Below are 16,693 nucleotides of genomic sequence, written 5' to 3'. Positions count from 1 at the left end.
TTTCTTTTTCTTCTCTGATTGCTGTGGCTAAAACTTCCAAAACTATGTTGAATAATAGTGGTGAGAGTGGGCAACCTTGTCTTGTTCCTGATCTTAGTGGAAATGGTTTCAGTTTTTCACCATTGAGGACAGTGTTGGCTGTCCCTTCTTAAGGCTCGTCCTTTGGTCTGTGTTTTCTGCTTTAGTCCTTCACATCGTCTCTAACACAAGAGCTTTGCTGCATGCCCTCTCGTGTTAGTACAGCTCACTTTCTCATCCATTCCTTCCCCAAACCCTGTAAATGTTGAACAAAAACCCCTTCAGCAACCTTGCACAACTCATTCCCCACCTCATTCCATTTTCCCCCTTTCCATCTTCAACCAGATTCCTTAAAAAGACTTCTTTACCTCCAAGTCACAATTCAGTACATTGCAGTCATGCTTCTTTCCCCATCACTCCACTGAAACTTCTCTGGTAAACGTCTCCTTATAATTGCCAAATCCAGTGGACCATTTTCAGTCCTTGTCTTTTGATGTCCTTTCAGTCTTAGAAATTATTATTCTTTTCCTGAGTCTATTACTACCTTTCTGACAGTTTTTATTATTGTTATTTGCACATTCCTTTCCTTCTGGCTGCCCTAAAAATAACCTTGGCCCTATTCTCTTCTCACTCCCAGCCATCAATTCTAGTGACTCTAGCTATCTATTATATCCCAGTACAGTTTTCAAAAGTACGTCTCTAGTTTAGGCCTTTGTCTTAAGCCCAAGACCTGGTTATACTTTTGTTGCAGTGACCTCAAACTCAGCAGGTCCAAAAGCGCTCATCATTCTACTCCCTCATTCCCCCCAACCTTGTTTCTTTTCCTTTATTCCTAGCTCAGTGAATGTTACCTAACCATTTACTCACTATTCCAAATAGAACAAGGGGACCCTCCCCTACTTTTCATCCCCTCATCCAGTCAGTGACCGTATTCCATCAATCCTGTGTCTTGAGTAGCATCTCTTAAGTGCGTCCTTTAATTTCTAATTTCTAGTAGGTAAAATTCCTTTTAATTCACCTCAGCGTCTCGAAGAGTTTCTGTACATCATAGTACTCAAATACTTGAATGTATGAATAAGCGTTTTGGAAAGATTGACTGTAATAGTAAAGAGAGAAGATGATTCTTGAGCAAAGAAACTAAGCTGAGATTAGGAACCACATACTTTCTGGCCTTACATCAAATTTTGATTTGAGAAGAAAGGAATGCCCAAGGTATATAATCTACAAATTAGTAGCAATTTACAGATGGGAGGTGGTAAAAAGAAGCCCATGTACTGTAGTGTATGTGTAAGGGGAGCCTTTTTGTTATGTACTAGTTAGAAAGCACTAGGTTACAGAACTTCCTGACAGTCCTTCTATAACCTTAGGAGTCTGTGAGCAGTCATTTGATTGGGCTGCATTTGTTGTAAAGAAGAGTAGTTGAGACCTAAATTATAAAACTACAGTCTTACATTTGTCTGTTGATTGAAGAGAAACATAATAAAGCACAATCTGCTTCAGAGCTTCTCACCAATCAATAGCAAGAATTTGAACTCCGTCCTAGTCTGTGCCTGGCATTACATTTCCTTTGTATCATTATATTTCCCATTCTGTCTGCTTTTATTCATCCTACTTGGTATCCCCTAAATGTACTTTGTTTCAGACACATTACACACACCCCAGCCCGTTTAATTCCTGTTAATCTTCCAAGTAGCTCCTGTATTTTGCTGAATCTGTACCAGGTATTAATCTATAGAGAAGAACTTTCCCAAGTCTCACTTTAGGAAACACTCTTGATGGTTCCCACTTTCTTCTGTAAATATTAATCTAGGTCATTTTGCTTCATTCCTCTGTCTTTTATCAACTTTGCTTTTAGTTTATCCTCATCTCAATCTTTGTAGCATAGCTCTTAATGTTCAGTTTGGTTTAGGTTTTATCCATTTCGCAGTATTGTGTGTGTGTGGGTGTGTGTGTTTACAGTAGTCCTGTTGTTTCTGTTTTACTTTGGTTTGGTTTGGTTTAAATTTGCTTTTCTTAATTATAAAGCTTAAAAGCAACAAACTGAAGAGATGATCTGTCAGTAGCTTTGTTTTGACACTTATCTCCATGAATTTGTTCTTTAATTAGCTTTAGAAGTAGTTATCAAAAGAATAAATACACGTTTCATTCATTAACTTTCACCTGCTTTTACATGGTTTTATAAGAGAGACTAAAGATATTTATAATTTCAGTTCCCTATACTTTTACATTATTGTAAGCATATGTGGTTTGAAATCAGAATATCTGACCAGATGTAAATCATTATAGGTTACTACTAATGCAGTTGTATTATTTTAAAATAATTTGGAAAATTAGTGAATTAAGAAAAGGGACTATTCTCATTGTTAATTGTATTCATTATCTTACTCTAGTGAAATGGTTGTAATAAATCAGCCATGTTACACTTAGGTTTTAAAAATTAATGAAAAGTGATCATTCTTTTAGTTTCTTTACAGTTCATGTGGATTTCATTTTATTTTAAACAAAAGCAAAAGGAAAAAGGAAATGTGACTTGCCACTTTGCACACACATTGTTTATTTAATTTCCTAGTAGAGAAAAATACTCATTTGGGGGGCTTTAACTCTGTTACTTATAGAAACTATTTAATATGTTTTATGTTTTAGTTTCAGAAGGCAGAACTGGGTTTTGTATTTGAAGCAGTTGTACCTTACTCTTAACCAATTGAAAGAAGATCAGAAAAATAGTGCCTGAGGACAACCAAATAATTGTAGTGAATATTCATGTGGTGCATTAAAAATGTGTTTCTGCCTGTGCCTGGAATTTAGCCACTCCCCAAAGCAGCCCAAGTTTTTTTTTTCTGTATCTTTACCCTCCTTTTGCCTGCGTGCTCTGTTTGCTCTCTCTCCTTCAGTTTCTTTGTCTCTCTTTATAAATAAGTAGAAAACTTTTCTTTAGATCAGAGAGCAAAGGGGCAGGAGAACTATCTTAAGAAGTTTTTATTTGTGCCAACATAGAAGTGCTTGGTGGTAGGCCATCTGGATCGGGAGGATTTCCTCAGAATGTAAAGTATGTCGTGAGATTTAGAGAGCTGGGATTTGCTCTGGAACTATCTGGGAAGGCAGCAGGAAACGTAGACAGAACTGGTTTATACTGCTTGTAACGTAGGTGGCAAGAATGGAAGACCGCTTGCCTGGTCTCGCTTCAGTGTGTGCTTCCTCTACACTTAGGAGCTTCTGCACTGGTAACGTATCTTTCCTTTCCTCGGAATTGAGACTTGTGTCACAAACTTTACTACTCGTGACAAAAGAAATCTGAGGATGTGGGAATGCATCTAGGTCTCTTCCGTCCCTCCCCTCCTCCTTCCTTTAAATATGTGTCAGTAATGGCATAAATATTTGCCTACCTACTTTTATAAAGTACTTAAGACTGTACCCCCTTTATAAGCAAATATATTCCTGTTGTAAGGGCAGGATGGGCTTTGTTCAACTTGTTCTTTCCCTGTGCCCCGCCCCCCCAAAAGATGGTCATTATATTATTTGTGAGGGAAAAAATTAAAACAGCTTTTAGTGGAAAATAGTAAAAAAATAAAAAAATAAAAGCGCCTCTCAATAAGAAATCAGAATTGTGTAATTAAGCTTGACTTCTGCTTCTGTGAAGTCTAACCAAAAAACATCAAAAGCAGAATTATCTGATTATCTGTTTTTAATTCTGTGTTAAGTGAGACTTTGAAAAAAGTCTTAATTGTGCATGAATCCTAGCGATAGAACAAAGTAAAGTCCTTCCCTGGGACTAGCCTTCATGTCCGGAGTGCTGTAGCAAAAGTGGTTTTATATTTTATTTAACACAATTTCTTATATAATTTATGCCAGCAGGGGAAATTTTAGTAAGAATATCTTACAAGGAAAGACAAACTTAAGTTTTTAAAAGTAGAAAATATAAGTCAACATTGTTTGTGTTATTCAATTGAAGACAGATAGTGTTATTTTCATATAATATCGCTAGGTGGAGGTAATTAATATTGTCATTTATTAGAGAAATAAAATATCCAAGCTTTAACAGTTAAAATGCCTTATTTAATTAAAACTTCTTTGAGAGAAAGCTTTGACTTTTAGAAGTAGAATATTAAGATAAATAGGAAACATTAATTCCTGCATAAATATATCTTTTTATGAGCTGTTTTTATGAATATATTTTCTTATGTTTATTTCCAAAAGTAAATTTTAGCTGTTGTAGAATACATAGTGCATAACTTTTTGATATAATACTTAAATATTTGTCTTGATGCGACAATATTTGAAGACAACTAATTCCATTTTAAAACAAAGAAAAAACCATTTAAGTTGCTAAATGCTTTCTGATGGGAATTTACTAATGTGACAAATCAGTTGTGATTTTGTTTTGTTCTTTTGAAGAAATGATGTTTAAAGACCCAGTTTTCCTTTGGATGTATTGTTTTGATTTTTGTGTCTCTTATTAGCCTGAGAATATTTCTTTCAAACATTATGAGATGTATACTTTTACAGAAATGTTTTCATTCACTATGCATAAAAATCTACACATTAACCAAACTTGTATTGAAAATTTGGGTGCATTACTAAGTAGGTTTACATCACAGCCTGAATTAGCTTTGCTTTTCTTTACTGAGAAAATAGTTTAAGTTTTTTTTTTTTGTTATTTATTTATTTATTTTTATTTTTGGCTGTCTTGGGTCTTTGTTGCTGCATGCAGGCTTTTCTCTATTTGCAGCAGGCGGGGGCTACTCTTCCTTGCGGTGTGCGGGCTTCTCATTGGGTGGCTTCTCTTGTTGCAGAGCACGGGCTCTAGGCGTGCGGGCTTCAGTAGTTGTGGCACTTGGGCTCAGTAGTTGTGGCTCACGGACTCTAGAGCACAGGCTTAGTAATTGTGGTGCATGGGCTTAGTTGCTCCGCGGCAGGTGGGCTGTTCCTGGACAAGGGCTCGAACCCGTGTCCCCTGCATTGACAGGCAGATTCTTAACCACTGCACCACCAGGGAAGCCCCAATAGTTTAAGTTTTGTCTACAAAGAATTTTTCTTTTTTTGTAGAAAATTCATCTAAAATAAAAGAGTATAAGTAAGCAAAAACCTCCGAAATCCCACTTGCCAGAGACATACCTCCAGTCTCTCTATACGTCTGTCGGTGTATGTATGCCTGTGGATATACAGTTCTACACAGATACAACTACACTATAAATGTTGCCTGCAGTTTTTTTCTTTATAGTATGTTGTTACTCCTAGTAAACTTTCTTGTTTATGATTTTAAATATATACCATCCTTTTTAAGAGCTCCGTAGTGTACCGTAATACAACTATTTATTTAATCAGTTCCCCATTGATAGTCCTTTAGGTTAGTGCCTTCACTTTTTTTAACTGTAAACAATGCATGGTGTTGTTACTGGTTTCTCATGGTTCTTCACCCATATTAGCTCTTCTAATCCTCGCCACTACCATTCTACCCATTAAGGCCTGCCCAGTGTCTTAACATAAGTGCTTTAGGAAGGGGAGATCAGAGACTGTTTTAAATTTTTTTTAAATATTTGTTCTTTGGATGGTATTATATCTCATATCATATACCTTTTTGAGATGGACTTTTTTTTCCCCAAAGGTTCATAGGTAACAACTAATCTTATGGTCATTCCATTAGCCCTCAAAGCAGTCATAAAAACCACCTGGTTTAGTTGTTTTCATGACACAGAACCTCAGGGTTCTTTGGAAGTACAACTCTATCTGTTTTATCTGTTTTGGGATTTAATTTGCAAAAATGGTTTCATTGTTCTTAAAAAAAAAAAAGTGAATAGTTATATAGTCTAGTCATCCACGTTCCCCATCCTCTCTCAGAAGAGAAAAATCACTAACTTCCACCTCAAAAAAGTATAATACAATATATGTTTAATTGTCTTTATGACATAGATGTTCTATTACCTGTGGACGCCTCCCTATACTATCCCCTGCCCTACACCATTAGAAGTAACTATTATTGTCATAAATTTTGTATATATCATTCCCTTGCTCTGTGGTTTTGTTCTAAGCAATATATTATTTACTTTTATATTTTTTGAACTTTATGTAAAGTCCGACTTGCTTTTTACACTCATTATTATATTCTTGAGATTTACACATGATGTTTCATGTAGCCATAGTTTATTTTTACCACTTTGTAGTATTCTTTTGAATGTTTATATCACAATTTATTTACACATTTTATAGTTAATGGACATTTAAGTTGTTTCCAGTTTGTTTCTATTGTGAACTTTGCTGTTGTGAACATTATTGAACATTTCTCTTGGTGTATGTATGCAAGAGCAGAGGTTGGGAAACTATGCCTGGCAGGCCACCTGTTTTATAAAAAAAGTTTTATTGGAACATAGCCACACAATCATTTACGTATTTATAGCTGTTTTTGTGTTACAAAGGCAGATTTGAGTAGTTGCTACAGAGATGATGTGGTCTGCAGAGCCTAAAATATTTACTGTCTGGCCCTCACAGAAAAAGATTGCCAACCCTGCTGTAGGTCAGGGTCTATACACCCAGGAGTGGAATTGCTGGGTCATAGGATGTATGCATCTTCAGTTTTACCAGATGATGCCAAAGTTGGTGTTATTTTTGTTTTTGTTTTTTAATCTCAAAGTCTTGAAACAGTTTACCGCCTACCAGTAATGTATGAGAATTCACATTACTCTATATCCTAGGGAATACTTGATATTGTCACGCTTAAAATTTTTTGCCGGTTTGGTGAGCATAAAATAGTGTTTCATATGGTTTTAATTTAATTTTCCTTTTCAAGATTATTAATGAGGTGCTTGAGCCTCATTTCATATGTTCATTGGCCATTTATGTTTTCTTTTCCATGAGGTGTTTAGTCAAGGCTTTTGTCAATTTTTCTGTCGGATTGTCTTTCTGATTGATTTGTAGGAATTCTGTATTCAGGATCCTAATCCTTTATCGCTTGTGTTAGAACTATTCCTCGTTTGTGAATTGCTTTTTCTCTTGCTTGTGTCTTTTAGTGGACATGTATTCTGAATTCTAATGTAGTTTCAATATTTACTTTTATGGATCGTGCTTTTTGTATCCTGTTTAGGAACCTCCTCTCTACTTGCAGGATATGAAAATATTCTATATTATTTTTCTAAAGGTTTTATAATTTTGCCCTTAATTCTTTAATCTGCTTGGATTTGATTTTCATGTGTGGTGGAGATAGGGACTTCAATATACTGAATTTTAATGAATTTGTGAATTTTAATTTAACTTGGGAAGTTCCGCCATTATTTCTTCACATACTTTTTTCATCTAGAATCTTTTTCTCCTCTTCCTCTGGGACTCCAGTGACACGAATATTAGGCCTGAGGCTGTGTCCATTTTTTTCCTCTGTGTTTAAATTGTATACATCATATATATAATGTATGTGCATATAATATACATACATAATATAATTTTTTTAAATAGAAGAGGTCCTAATTTCAGAGATTATTTTTTCTTCTTATAAACAGTTCAAAAGGCTTGGTTATCCAATATCCCATAATGTAGGAAATTAGATTGGAAAGGAGTATTGCTATAGACTGGCATAGTTAATACTAACTGCAAAGAAAGAAGCAGAAAAGGTATGAAGAAAGACTACAGGTTTGAAAATGTACTTTAAATTATTTAATTAGAAATATAATAGCCTCCAGGGTGTCATTTTATCACAGTGCTTGCAGCACAGAGTAATTAATATTTTCAGTGAAGACTGAGTCATCTAGAAGTTGCTACGTTATAATTATATGCCCTTGTTAAGAAGACAGGAAAATAAGTGATCCATTTTAGAAAGATTTACATAAAACCATTGACATTGAAAAGGTGCTAGAATGTATAGGCATGCCTCGTTCTGATGTGATGCTGGGTTGCCAACTTTTAGATATTTAGAATACCTCTGCAAAGGTAACATGTATTTCTTGACAGTTTAGAAGACAAATTAACTATGATTCACTGTAGTAAAAGCATGAGTGGCTACCGTTGTAGTTTTAAAACTGTCATATTGGATATTAAAGTTTACTAGTTACTTTTTTTTTTTTGCTTGCATCTCTAATAAAAGAGACCTTACTTACGCCAATAAATAGATTAGACTGATGGAAAAGAGGTTTATGGACCTTCTTTCTCTTTTCTCTCTTTCTTTCTCTTTTTATTTCCCCCCCTTAGTGAGTTTAAGAACCCTTGGGAATTTATTTGTAGTTCATATTTTAACCCTCAAGGCTAGAAACTATTTTGAGCGGGAGCAAGGAAATAAGAGACTACCACAGTATAAGGAAAAGGAATCAGTGTACTTGCGTTAAGAAAGGGGAGTGGAATTAAGCCCCCAGAAAATAGATATATTTACTGAACATATGTATTCTTAAAATGTTTATTGTGAGTGCACGTGTGGTACATCATAGATTGGGAGAGAAAAAAATAAGAACAAAGTTTTGAAAATGGAAAGAGCAAGAGCGATGGGTTCTATCGAGTCATCTGAGGAAGGAGCTCTAACTCCAGTTTGCTGTGTGCCCAAGAGTAACTCACCTAATTTCACAGTCTTAGTTTACTTATCTATAAAATGACAGTAGGTGCTGTTGATCTTTAAGATAGTCTCTGTTCTAGCTTTTATAATCAATGAGTACAAATTTAAGTTAATTGCCTTATGCTCTGATATGTTCCTTTATGAAATTGGAATACTGTGTCTGAAGGAAACTTGCTTTAAGAAATTAAGCTTCAGAAGCACTGTATATTAGCTTAAATATGTTTTTTTTTTTTTTTTGTTAAATATAAGTTTAAATAACATATGAAAAGTAACATATGATACATTTTTGTGAAATTCAAATAATATAGAAATGCTTACACTAAAAAGCAAAAATTTCCCTTTACCCTTACCCTTCTAATCTCACTCTCCGAGTCAAAAGTAACCCAATTACCAGTTTGATGTGTATGCTTCTAGACTTTTTTCTATGTGTACATTATATACATATATAAATATGAAGTTTTTTGTTTATTTTTTGGAAGTATGTTTCGGTGTGTGTGTGTTTCAATAAATTATTTAGTACATGTTGTTCCCCAATTTGCTTATTTACTCCACTTGAGTTGTCTTATAGATCTTTCAAATTTCTGGTTTATATACTTATCTTATTGTTTTTAATTGCATGGCTTTCTGTGGTGTGAACATATAGCTTATTAACTCCATCCAGGGACTTTAGGTCATTTCCAATTTTGTAGCAATAATAAACAGTGTTGGGCTTCCCTGGTGGCGCAGTGGTTGAGAATCTGCCTGCTAATGCAGGGGACATGGGTTCGAGCCCTGGTCTGGGAAGATCCCACATGCCGCGGAGCAACTAGGCCTGTGAGCCACAACTACTGAACCTATGCGTCTGGAGCCTGTGCTCCGCAATAAGAGAGGCCGCGAAAGTGAGAGGCCCACGCACCGCGATGAAGACTGGCCCCCACTTGCCACAACTAGAGAAAGCCCTCGCACAGAAACGAAGACCCAACACAGCCAAAAATAAATAAATAAATTTATATTAAATAATAATAATAATAAACAGTGTAGTAAAGAACACCACTATACAAAATAGTAACTTACTGAACCCTCACTGTATGGCAGTGCTGTGCACTATTTCACCTAATAATCTCAAACCTGAGATAAGTACTAATTAGCATGAAAAAATTACATGAGGAAACCAGTCACAGAGCTGGTAAGTAGCAAACAGATTTATTCAGGCAGTGTAACACCAGAATTTATGCACAGTTCTACTTGCCTCTGAAAAGGTGAAGGGCTAAGATATTAGGAAGATGTTATAGGGTTTCAGGACTATAATCAACTACTATGCCACTTTGCATCTCTGTTGTTGCTGTTGCCTTAGCTTGAGTGACCCTGTAATTGATCATTCAAACTGAGAAACTTTAGAGAGAAAGAAGGAACGTTATGATAATATTTTTACTGAGATAGCAGACATGTTTGTCCTGGACAAATCGAGACACATGAACACCTTACTCCTAGCCTAGGCCACCTTCACCTTTCACACGGGTTACTGCGTTAGCCTCCTGCCTGCTCTCCTTACATTTACTCTTATTCTGTTCCAATCCATTCTCTCACAGAAACCAAAATAACCTTTTTAAAACAGAAATCTGATTATATCACTTCATAGTTTAAACCCTGTCTGGCTTTGTGAAAGAATATATTTGTTCGGTCCTCCTGTGATTATTGTTAAGATGCAGCATGAAATAGAGTAAAGGGCACTTAAACTGTGAGTCGAGTCCTCTGTTTGAGTTTCAGATATCAAGACTAGTTTGGTGACCTTGAGCAAGCTATTTAACTTCTCAAGCTGTTTCCTCAAATACAAAATACAGATAGACCGAGGAGAGGGATGAGGTAATAAACAGGAAAGGTACTATATAAATGCAGGACATTGTTAATAGTTAACTTTTTGCTTGTTATGTCCTTTGAAAAATTGTCCTTGTATCTTATCACAGTATCTAGCAGGTCGTGGTAGGATTTTTACAAGCTGAACCACCTTTCATGTGACTGTCCCAAGTTTCACAAAATAAAAACCTTAGTCATTTTTAAAAAAAATCAGTGTCTGTAAAAGTTAAGTGACTTACCAAAAGTAAAAGCTAGTTACCGTGCTGGTACTAAAACCCAGGACTATACCCTTGGCATTATAGTCTGATAATCTTTCCACTAGCCTTGGCTGCTTTCTCAAAAGAATTAAGGAGATCATGTGTTTATAAAAATCACATAAATATTTTACCTGTGATTATAATTTAGATATATAACCCATCTTTCATAAATTAAGAACAATTTAGAAAGGCATATCTATAATTTACTGACTTAATCAGGACCTTTGGCTTACAAGTGATGGCTTGTAAAAAGAGAGTTTATTAGGTTACATAATTAGCTAAAAGAAATATTAGAGTAGCTCTCAGAATTGAAGGTCCAGGGCTTCAGAGACTAGAACTGGAACTCAGGGCAGACAAGACTCTTTATCACTGACAGCCCTAGGTCTATGTGTCCTTATAGTTGATAAACCAAGAAGGATGGGCTACACCCCTCTCTCTCTCTCTCTCTCTCTCTCTCTCTCTCTGAAATTTGGGAGGACTCCATTTGGCCTAACCCATATCGCACAACCATTTTATGCTAGTATTAGGTTGAACCATATGAAATTACCAATAGTCCTATTTTTACCAACTAAAAAGGTCACTTCGTATGCTTCAACCTATTAATAGTGCAGGGTGGTAGAGAGGAGAATGAGGCATCATAGATTGACAGCCCTAATGGAACCTCAAAAACTGGTGGAGTTCCACAAAACAGCTGGTGTTCTCCTACCAGAAGAAGGAAAATAGGAAAGTATTCTGGGCAGACAAATATAATAGTAACCATAGTGTAACACACATACAGAGTATGGATCAGCTAGAATTCAGCTAGAACACTCTGGAAATGAAAAAGACCTCAAATATAAAAATTTCTAAAACAAGAAGCTGAATTGTTCTTATTAGTCCTTTTCTTAAGCATCTCGAAGTTTGACATATCTGCCTTTTATGTAATACATGGGCCCAAAGCTCTCAAATGATACCTTTTGTACTTTGCTGTTGTATGTTAAACATTTATTGAATGTCAAACATGTCCTGGGTACCTTCCTCATAACAATATTTAAAGACGAAGAAACTGAGGTTCAAAGAGGTAAAATAACTTTCCTAAGATTACACAACTGATTGACTATGGTACTAGAATTTGAAGTCTAAATTGAAGATAAAACCCAACTTTTCCTTCCATTCCAGTACTTCTCCAAAGATTGTCATTGAAATACCTCTAAAGACAGAGGAGAGTACATATGTATGCCTGAGCTGTCTGTAGGCATATAAGGTCTTAAATATGAATATGTTTACTGCTCCATAATAAAGGGTGATAACTTTGGTTTTAAAATGCTGAGGGTTTTGTTGTTGTTATTATTAACTCAAACTTTGAGTTAAATTGTCTACTTAAGATGTCTGGCACATTATCTCAGTATGAGAAAAATGGCACACCATGGCTTAGTGTGTGAATGACTGACCCAGTCAGTGTATCTCACTCAGGTCAAACCATTCTTCTGTGAGAACCTAATTTCCCCCCTGAATTTTCCTGCTTATAGTGAATTAGCCAATAGCAATTGATCTTTTATAAACATTTGGATTCAGATTGATCCAACAAAGTAGTGTACTCTCAAGTTACGTAGCTTTGGAAGTAGTTTGTAATTGCTATGGTACAGCCAAACTTTATTTTTTGTTGTTGTTCTTGTTACATACCTAAGGCAGATATTAGCTATGTGCTGTATAGAAACCACTTTTTTTTTTTTTTTTAAGAGAGGTTGAGGCATTGGGGAGAGAGAAGGAGCAGCAACAAGTCTTTTACTAATTATGTAGCCATATTTGCGGGGGGGAGATTGGGAGTGTAATAATAAAGATAGAAGTAAAGAATGCTTTCTGATCATTGATGCTGAATCTGATACATAAAGCAAAATTGAAGTGATTTGTACTCCTTATTTTCATAAATAATTATGATAATTATATAATAAGTAAGAAGGATGCTTTGAATAGTTTACAGTCTTGCAAGTTTCCAAATGTCTACAGAGTGATATATTTAGGGAACATTTTGGTGAAAAAACTATTAAGGTGATGGTATAATATATGGAAAATTTGACCACGGGAAAATTTTCAAAATTTTAATTATATGTCAGCTGTATTAACTTTTACTATTTTAAATTAGTTCAAGTAGCTATGAAAATCTTTACAGAAATTAATCTGTGGAAAAAAATTTTTTTTTCAATTTTTCTCATCTTTTAAAAGACTTATCTGGTATAGTTTTTCTTACATGTCATTAGATTCTTTCTTAAGTTTACCTTAAAAATATTCCACATTTTCTTTTCTTTATAGATGATAGTATTTCTGCTGCAAGTACTTCTGATGTGCAAGATCGCCTCTCAGCCCTTGAGTTACGAGTTCAGCAACAAGAAGATGAAATCACTGTGCTAAAGGCAGCTTTGGCTGATGTTTTGAGGCGTCTTACAATCTCTGAAGATCATGTAGCCTCAGTGAAAAAATCAGTCCCAAGTAAAGGTAATTAAGTGTGTTGTAAGTAGGAAGAGTTTTGCTTTTTGCAACATTTTCTTTGAAATAATATATTAAACGTGTATTTTTTCAGTGACATTAAGATTGGGAATATAAAACTATAGTTTCTCTTTTGGATTACTTATGACTATAGTTTATTTTCCATTTCCTTTTTCTTTATTCCTAAGAAATTCTGCAAGTTTATTATTTTAAATTGGGAATTTTGGGGTAATGCCACTGATTGTACTTACTGGCTTTTATGTCATAGTGTTTGTGAATTTAGTATCTTTCAACTACATTAACAAACTTACTGAGTGCAGAGGGGGTGGGATGAACTGGGAGATTTGGATTGACATATATACACTAATATGTATAAAATTGATAACTAATAAGAACCTGCTGGACTTCCCTGGTGGCGCCGTGGTTAAGAATCCGCCTGCCAATGCAGGGGACACAGGTTAGAGCCCTGGTTTGGGAAGATCCCACATGCCGCAGAGCAACTAAGCCCGTGCGCCACAGCTACTGAGCCTGTGTGCTCTAGAGCCTGTGAGCCACAACTACTGAAGCTCGTGCACCTAGAGCCCATGCTCCTCAACAAGAGAAGCCACCACAATGAGAAGCCCGTGCACTGCAACAAAGACCCAACACAGCCAAAAAATAAATTGATTAATTAAAAAGAAAAAGAGAACCTGCTGTATAAAATAAAATAAAATTAGAAAAAAAATTTACTGAGGGCAGGAACTGAATCATCTTTTTGTGTCTCCCATAGACTTCACATTGTATGTTGAACATAGCAGGTGGGCACTCATACTTTTTAAATGAACTCTCTTAATCATTACAGAAAGGATTTAAAGCATTATAGTTCATATAGCTTCATTCTAAGCCTTCTGTGGTCATTAGTCAGCAGAATCATGAAGAATTTAATTTAAACTCTGAAACTTACTGCCAACCCCAGTTCAATGGAAATTTTAACTTCTAGACATTGGGGATTTTCAGACTGAAATAAACTGTTATCAGGACCTTTGTTACTCAGATGTCATGTAGCCTTTCTCTTCTTCCAACTACCCAGAAGGAATCTTAAATTCTTTCACATTAATCAAACAGTCAAACATATCATTTCGTATATCTCACTGGTTTCTTGGTAAAGTAGATGGACATAGGCATGATTATCCCCATTTGGCAGTGGGAAAAGGAAAAGATTCATCAGCTTAACCTCTCTACTGTAATATGTCAACGCAGATGATTAACCTAGGGAGGAGTCTTACATAACTCCTAGGTTTTAGCTAGAGATTAGATAGTTAACCAGAATATGAGGAGCAGATGTGGAAGAAAGATTATGAATTCAGTTTCCGAATGTTGAGTTTGAGGTACGTATGGTGTATAGATAGATACATATTGATAGCTGAATTATAGGTCTAGTGCTCAGGCTAGTCTTGGTTAGGAATAAAAATTTGGGAATGTTCAGCTTATGGATGATAGTTGAAGCCATAGAAGGAGGATGTAAAACAAGAAAGTGGCTCAGGATAGTTCTTTCAGGAGCTCCAGTATTTCAGCATAGCAAAGAAAGAGTGATTCATGTTGCCGGCTGCTACAAAGACGTCAAGTAAAACAAAGACTGAGAGGTGACCATTGGATTTGACATTTGTGAGAATATTAGAAACCTCTCCAAAAGGAATTTTAGTGGACTGATAGGATTACAAATCTAATTGCAGTATTTTGAGAAGCAGGAATTGAGGAGAACTCTGGAATTAAGAGCAGCAACTGTAGCCAGCCACTTTTTTCAGAAAATTAACCTGAGAGGGGAAGGGGTAGTAAAAGAGGATGCTAAATCGAAGACCAGTTTTAATTATTTTTATTTTTTAAGACGTTATAGACTGGAGCAGAAAAATACATTGAGGACAAAAAGGCAGCAGAAAGGAAGGTGATGTTGGTGGGGGAGGGGTAGTGGTAATTGAGGCAAGTTTCCTGAGAGTTTGAGAAGGGATGTTAGAGCAAGTTAAAAACTATTAGTCTTAGATGGAAAAAAGACTACTTCCGAATATTGAGATTCCATTCCAATAGAATGGAAAGAGATAAAAAAAACTAAGTGGAGGTTGATATATATTCACAGTTGTCAGGGCTGGAAGTTTCATTCCTTATCACTTTCTCCTCAGGAGATAGTTATGCCCTTTAGGAAAGTAAGGCAGTTCCTGGCTGGTGAAAAAAAAAAAGGGAGTTGACATTTGGAATGGTTAGAGAGCAGAGAATGGAAGGCCACAGACATGAAAGAAATGCTCAGGGACCCTGAGGGTACCAGCTACCGAGGTGTGAAACTTTGAGGGAGGGGCATTCATTCTGCCTGGTTTTCTGATTCCCATTCTCATACCTCCCACCCTCCAGCACTCCAGGCCTTTGTGTTAATAGTGGAGAGTTAGATAGCAGGATGGTTCTTTTCCATTACTGGTTAGTAAGATAAATGTGTCAGTGGCATGGGATAAGTAAGGGACCTGAGAGTTTGGCGAAAGACTTGATTGAAACCACTTGGGTTAATAATGGTATAAGTGGGTTTTTAATTTTTTGAGAACCAACTTTGAGGATTGCCAAGATCAAGCCAGGAAAAAAAAACTTATTTGGTTATAAATTGATTTTTCTAAGAGGATTCTAGAGTTGTTAGAGTATTAATGTATAAGGGCTTTACAGGGAAGGTAAACTGTGCATAAAGAGAGAAGAACAGGTTTCTCTTCTATAATTAATATGTGTACCCTCAGCTTCTGGATCTATTAAAGTATTTTTAAATCCTATAAGACAAAATGACATAGTATTTGGTTATCTCATTTTAAAAGCTTATTTTAAATAATTTGTATTGACCTACAATTTTTAAAAAATTTTATTACGCTAAAACAATAGTACATTATAATCTTGTGTTGAGAAAAAATTAAACGTTTTCTCTCATTGTTTATTTACTAAGGTATTTCAGTAAAGAAATATTTATAGAGAAATTTAAAGACTGCTCTTTTTTTAATTTGGCATAAGACGATATTTTGTATGACACATCAGTTCCTTAGCACCTACCTGTTTCAGTTTCATGAAATACAAATACAGTTTAAATAGCTGGAGTTCCTATCCCCTGGGAACATACTTTCTGTAAGTTGTCCTTTATAATTCCTTTGTCTGTAAAGTGAATTTAGAATCAGTTTTGTTACAGGCTCTTTAGTGGAGATTTATCCAGTTCTGGAGCCACCTGCAGCTTCTACATTGGAACTTTTTCTTTCCACATAGTACCGGCTCTTACTTCTTATAAATAACTTTATTAATTAGAGAGATACTAAGTTCCTTTCCATTAATTCTACATCATAAGTTTACTTCGACTGCCGTTCTTATAATATGCTGATGTGGTTCACATTTTGAAGTGGAGTCCACTAGTGAATATTCTTTAAGTTACTTTGTTACCTTAGACACAGGCTTTGAATTGCTGGATATAAAATGGATTGCTGGGGAGAAGATTGATTATATAATAATTTGGGGAAATATTATTTAAGAAATGAGCATAATTCATTAAGGATTAACCACTGTATTTCCCATTAGTGAAAAAACTTGCCCGACCAGTTATGTTCTCTAA

The 16,693-nt window shown here is 35.5% G+C and overlaps 1 protein-coding gene across 7 annotated transcripts in view; it reads left to right on the top strand.

Moving 5' to 3' along the window:
• EML4 (EMAP like 4) overlaps positions 1 to 16,693 on the top strand; it is a 159,625-nt gene that overhangs the window by 59,030 nt on the left and 83,902 nt on the right. For all 7 annotated transcript variants that reach the window (XM_036873504.1, XM_036873505.1, XM_036873501.1 and 4 more), the window contains exon 2: positions 12,922 to 13,104. In XM_036873504.1, coding sequence (XP_036729399.1) covers positions 12,922 to 13,104 — 183 coding nt within the window. The remainder of the gene's footprint in view (positions 1 to 12,921; positions 13,105 to 16,693) is intronic.

This window comes from Balaenoptera musculus, chromosome 13, assembly GCF_009873245.2.
Source record: "Balaenoptera musculus isolate JJ_BM4_2016_0621 chromosome 13, mBalMus1.pri.v3, whole genome shotgun sequence".
Lineage (NCBI taxonomy): Eukaryota > Metazoa > Chordata > Mammalia > Artiodactyla > Balaenopteridae > Balaenoptera > Balaenoptera musculus.
The sequence above is the reverse complement of the archived record's forward strand: the minus strand, read 5'-3'. Positions and strand labels throughout refer to the sequence as shown.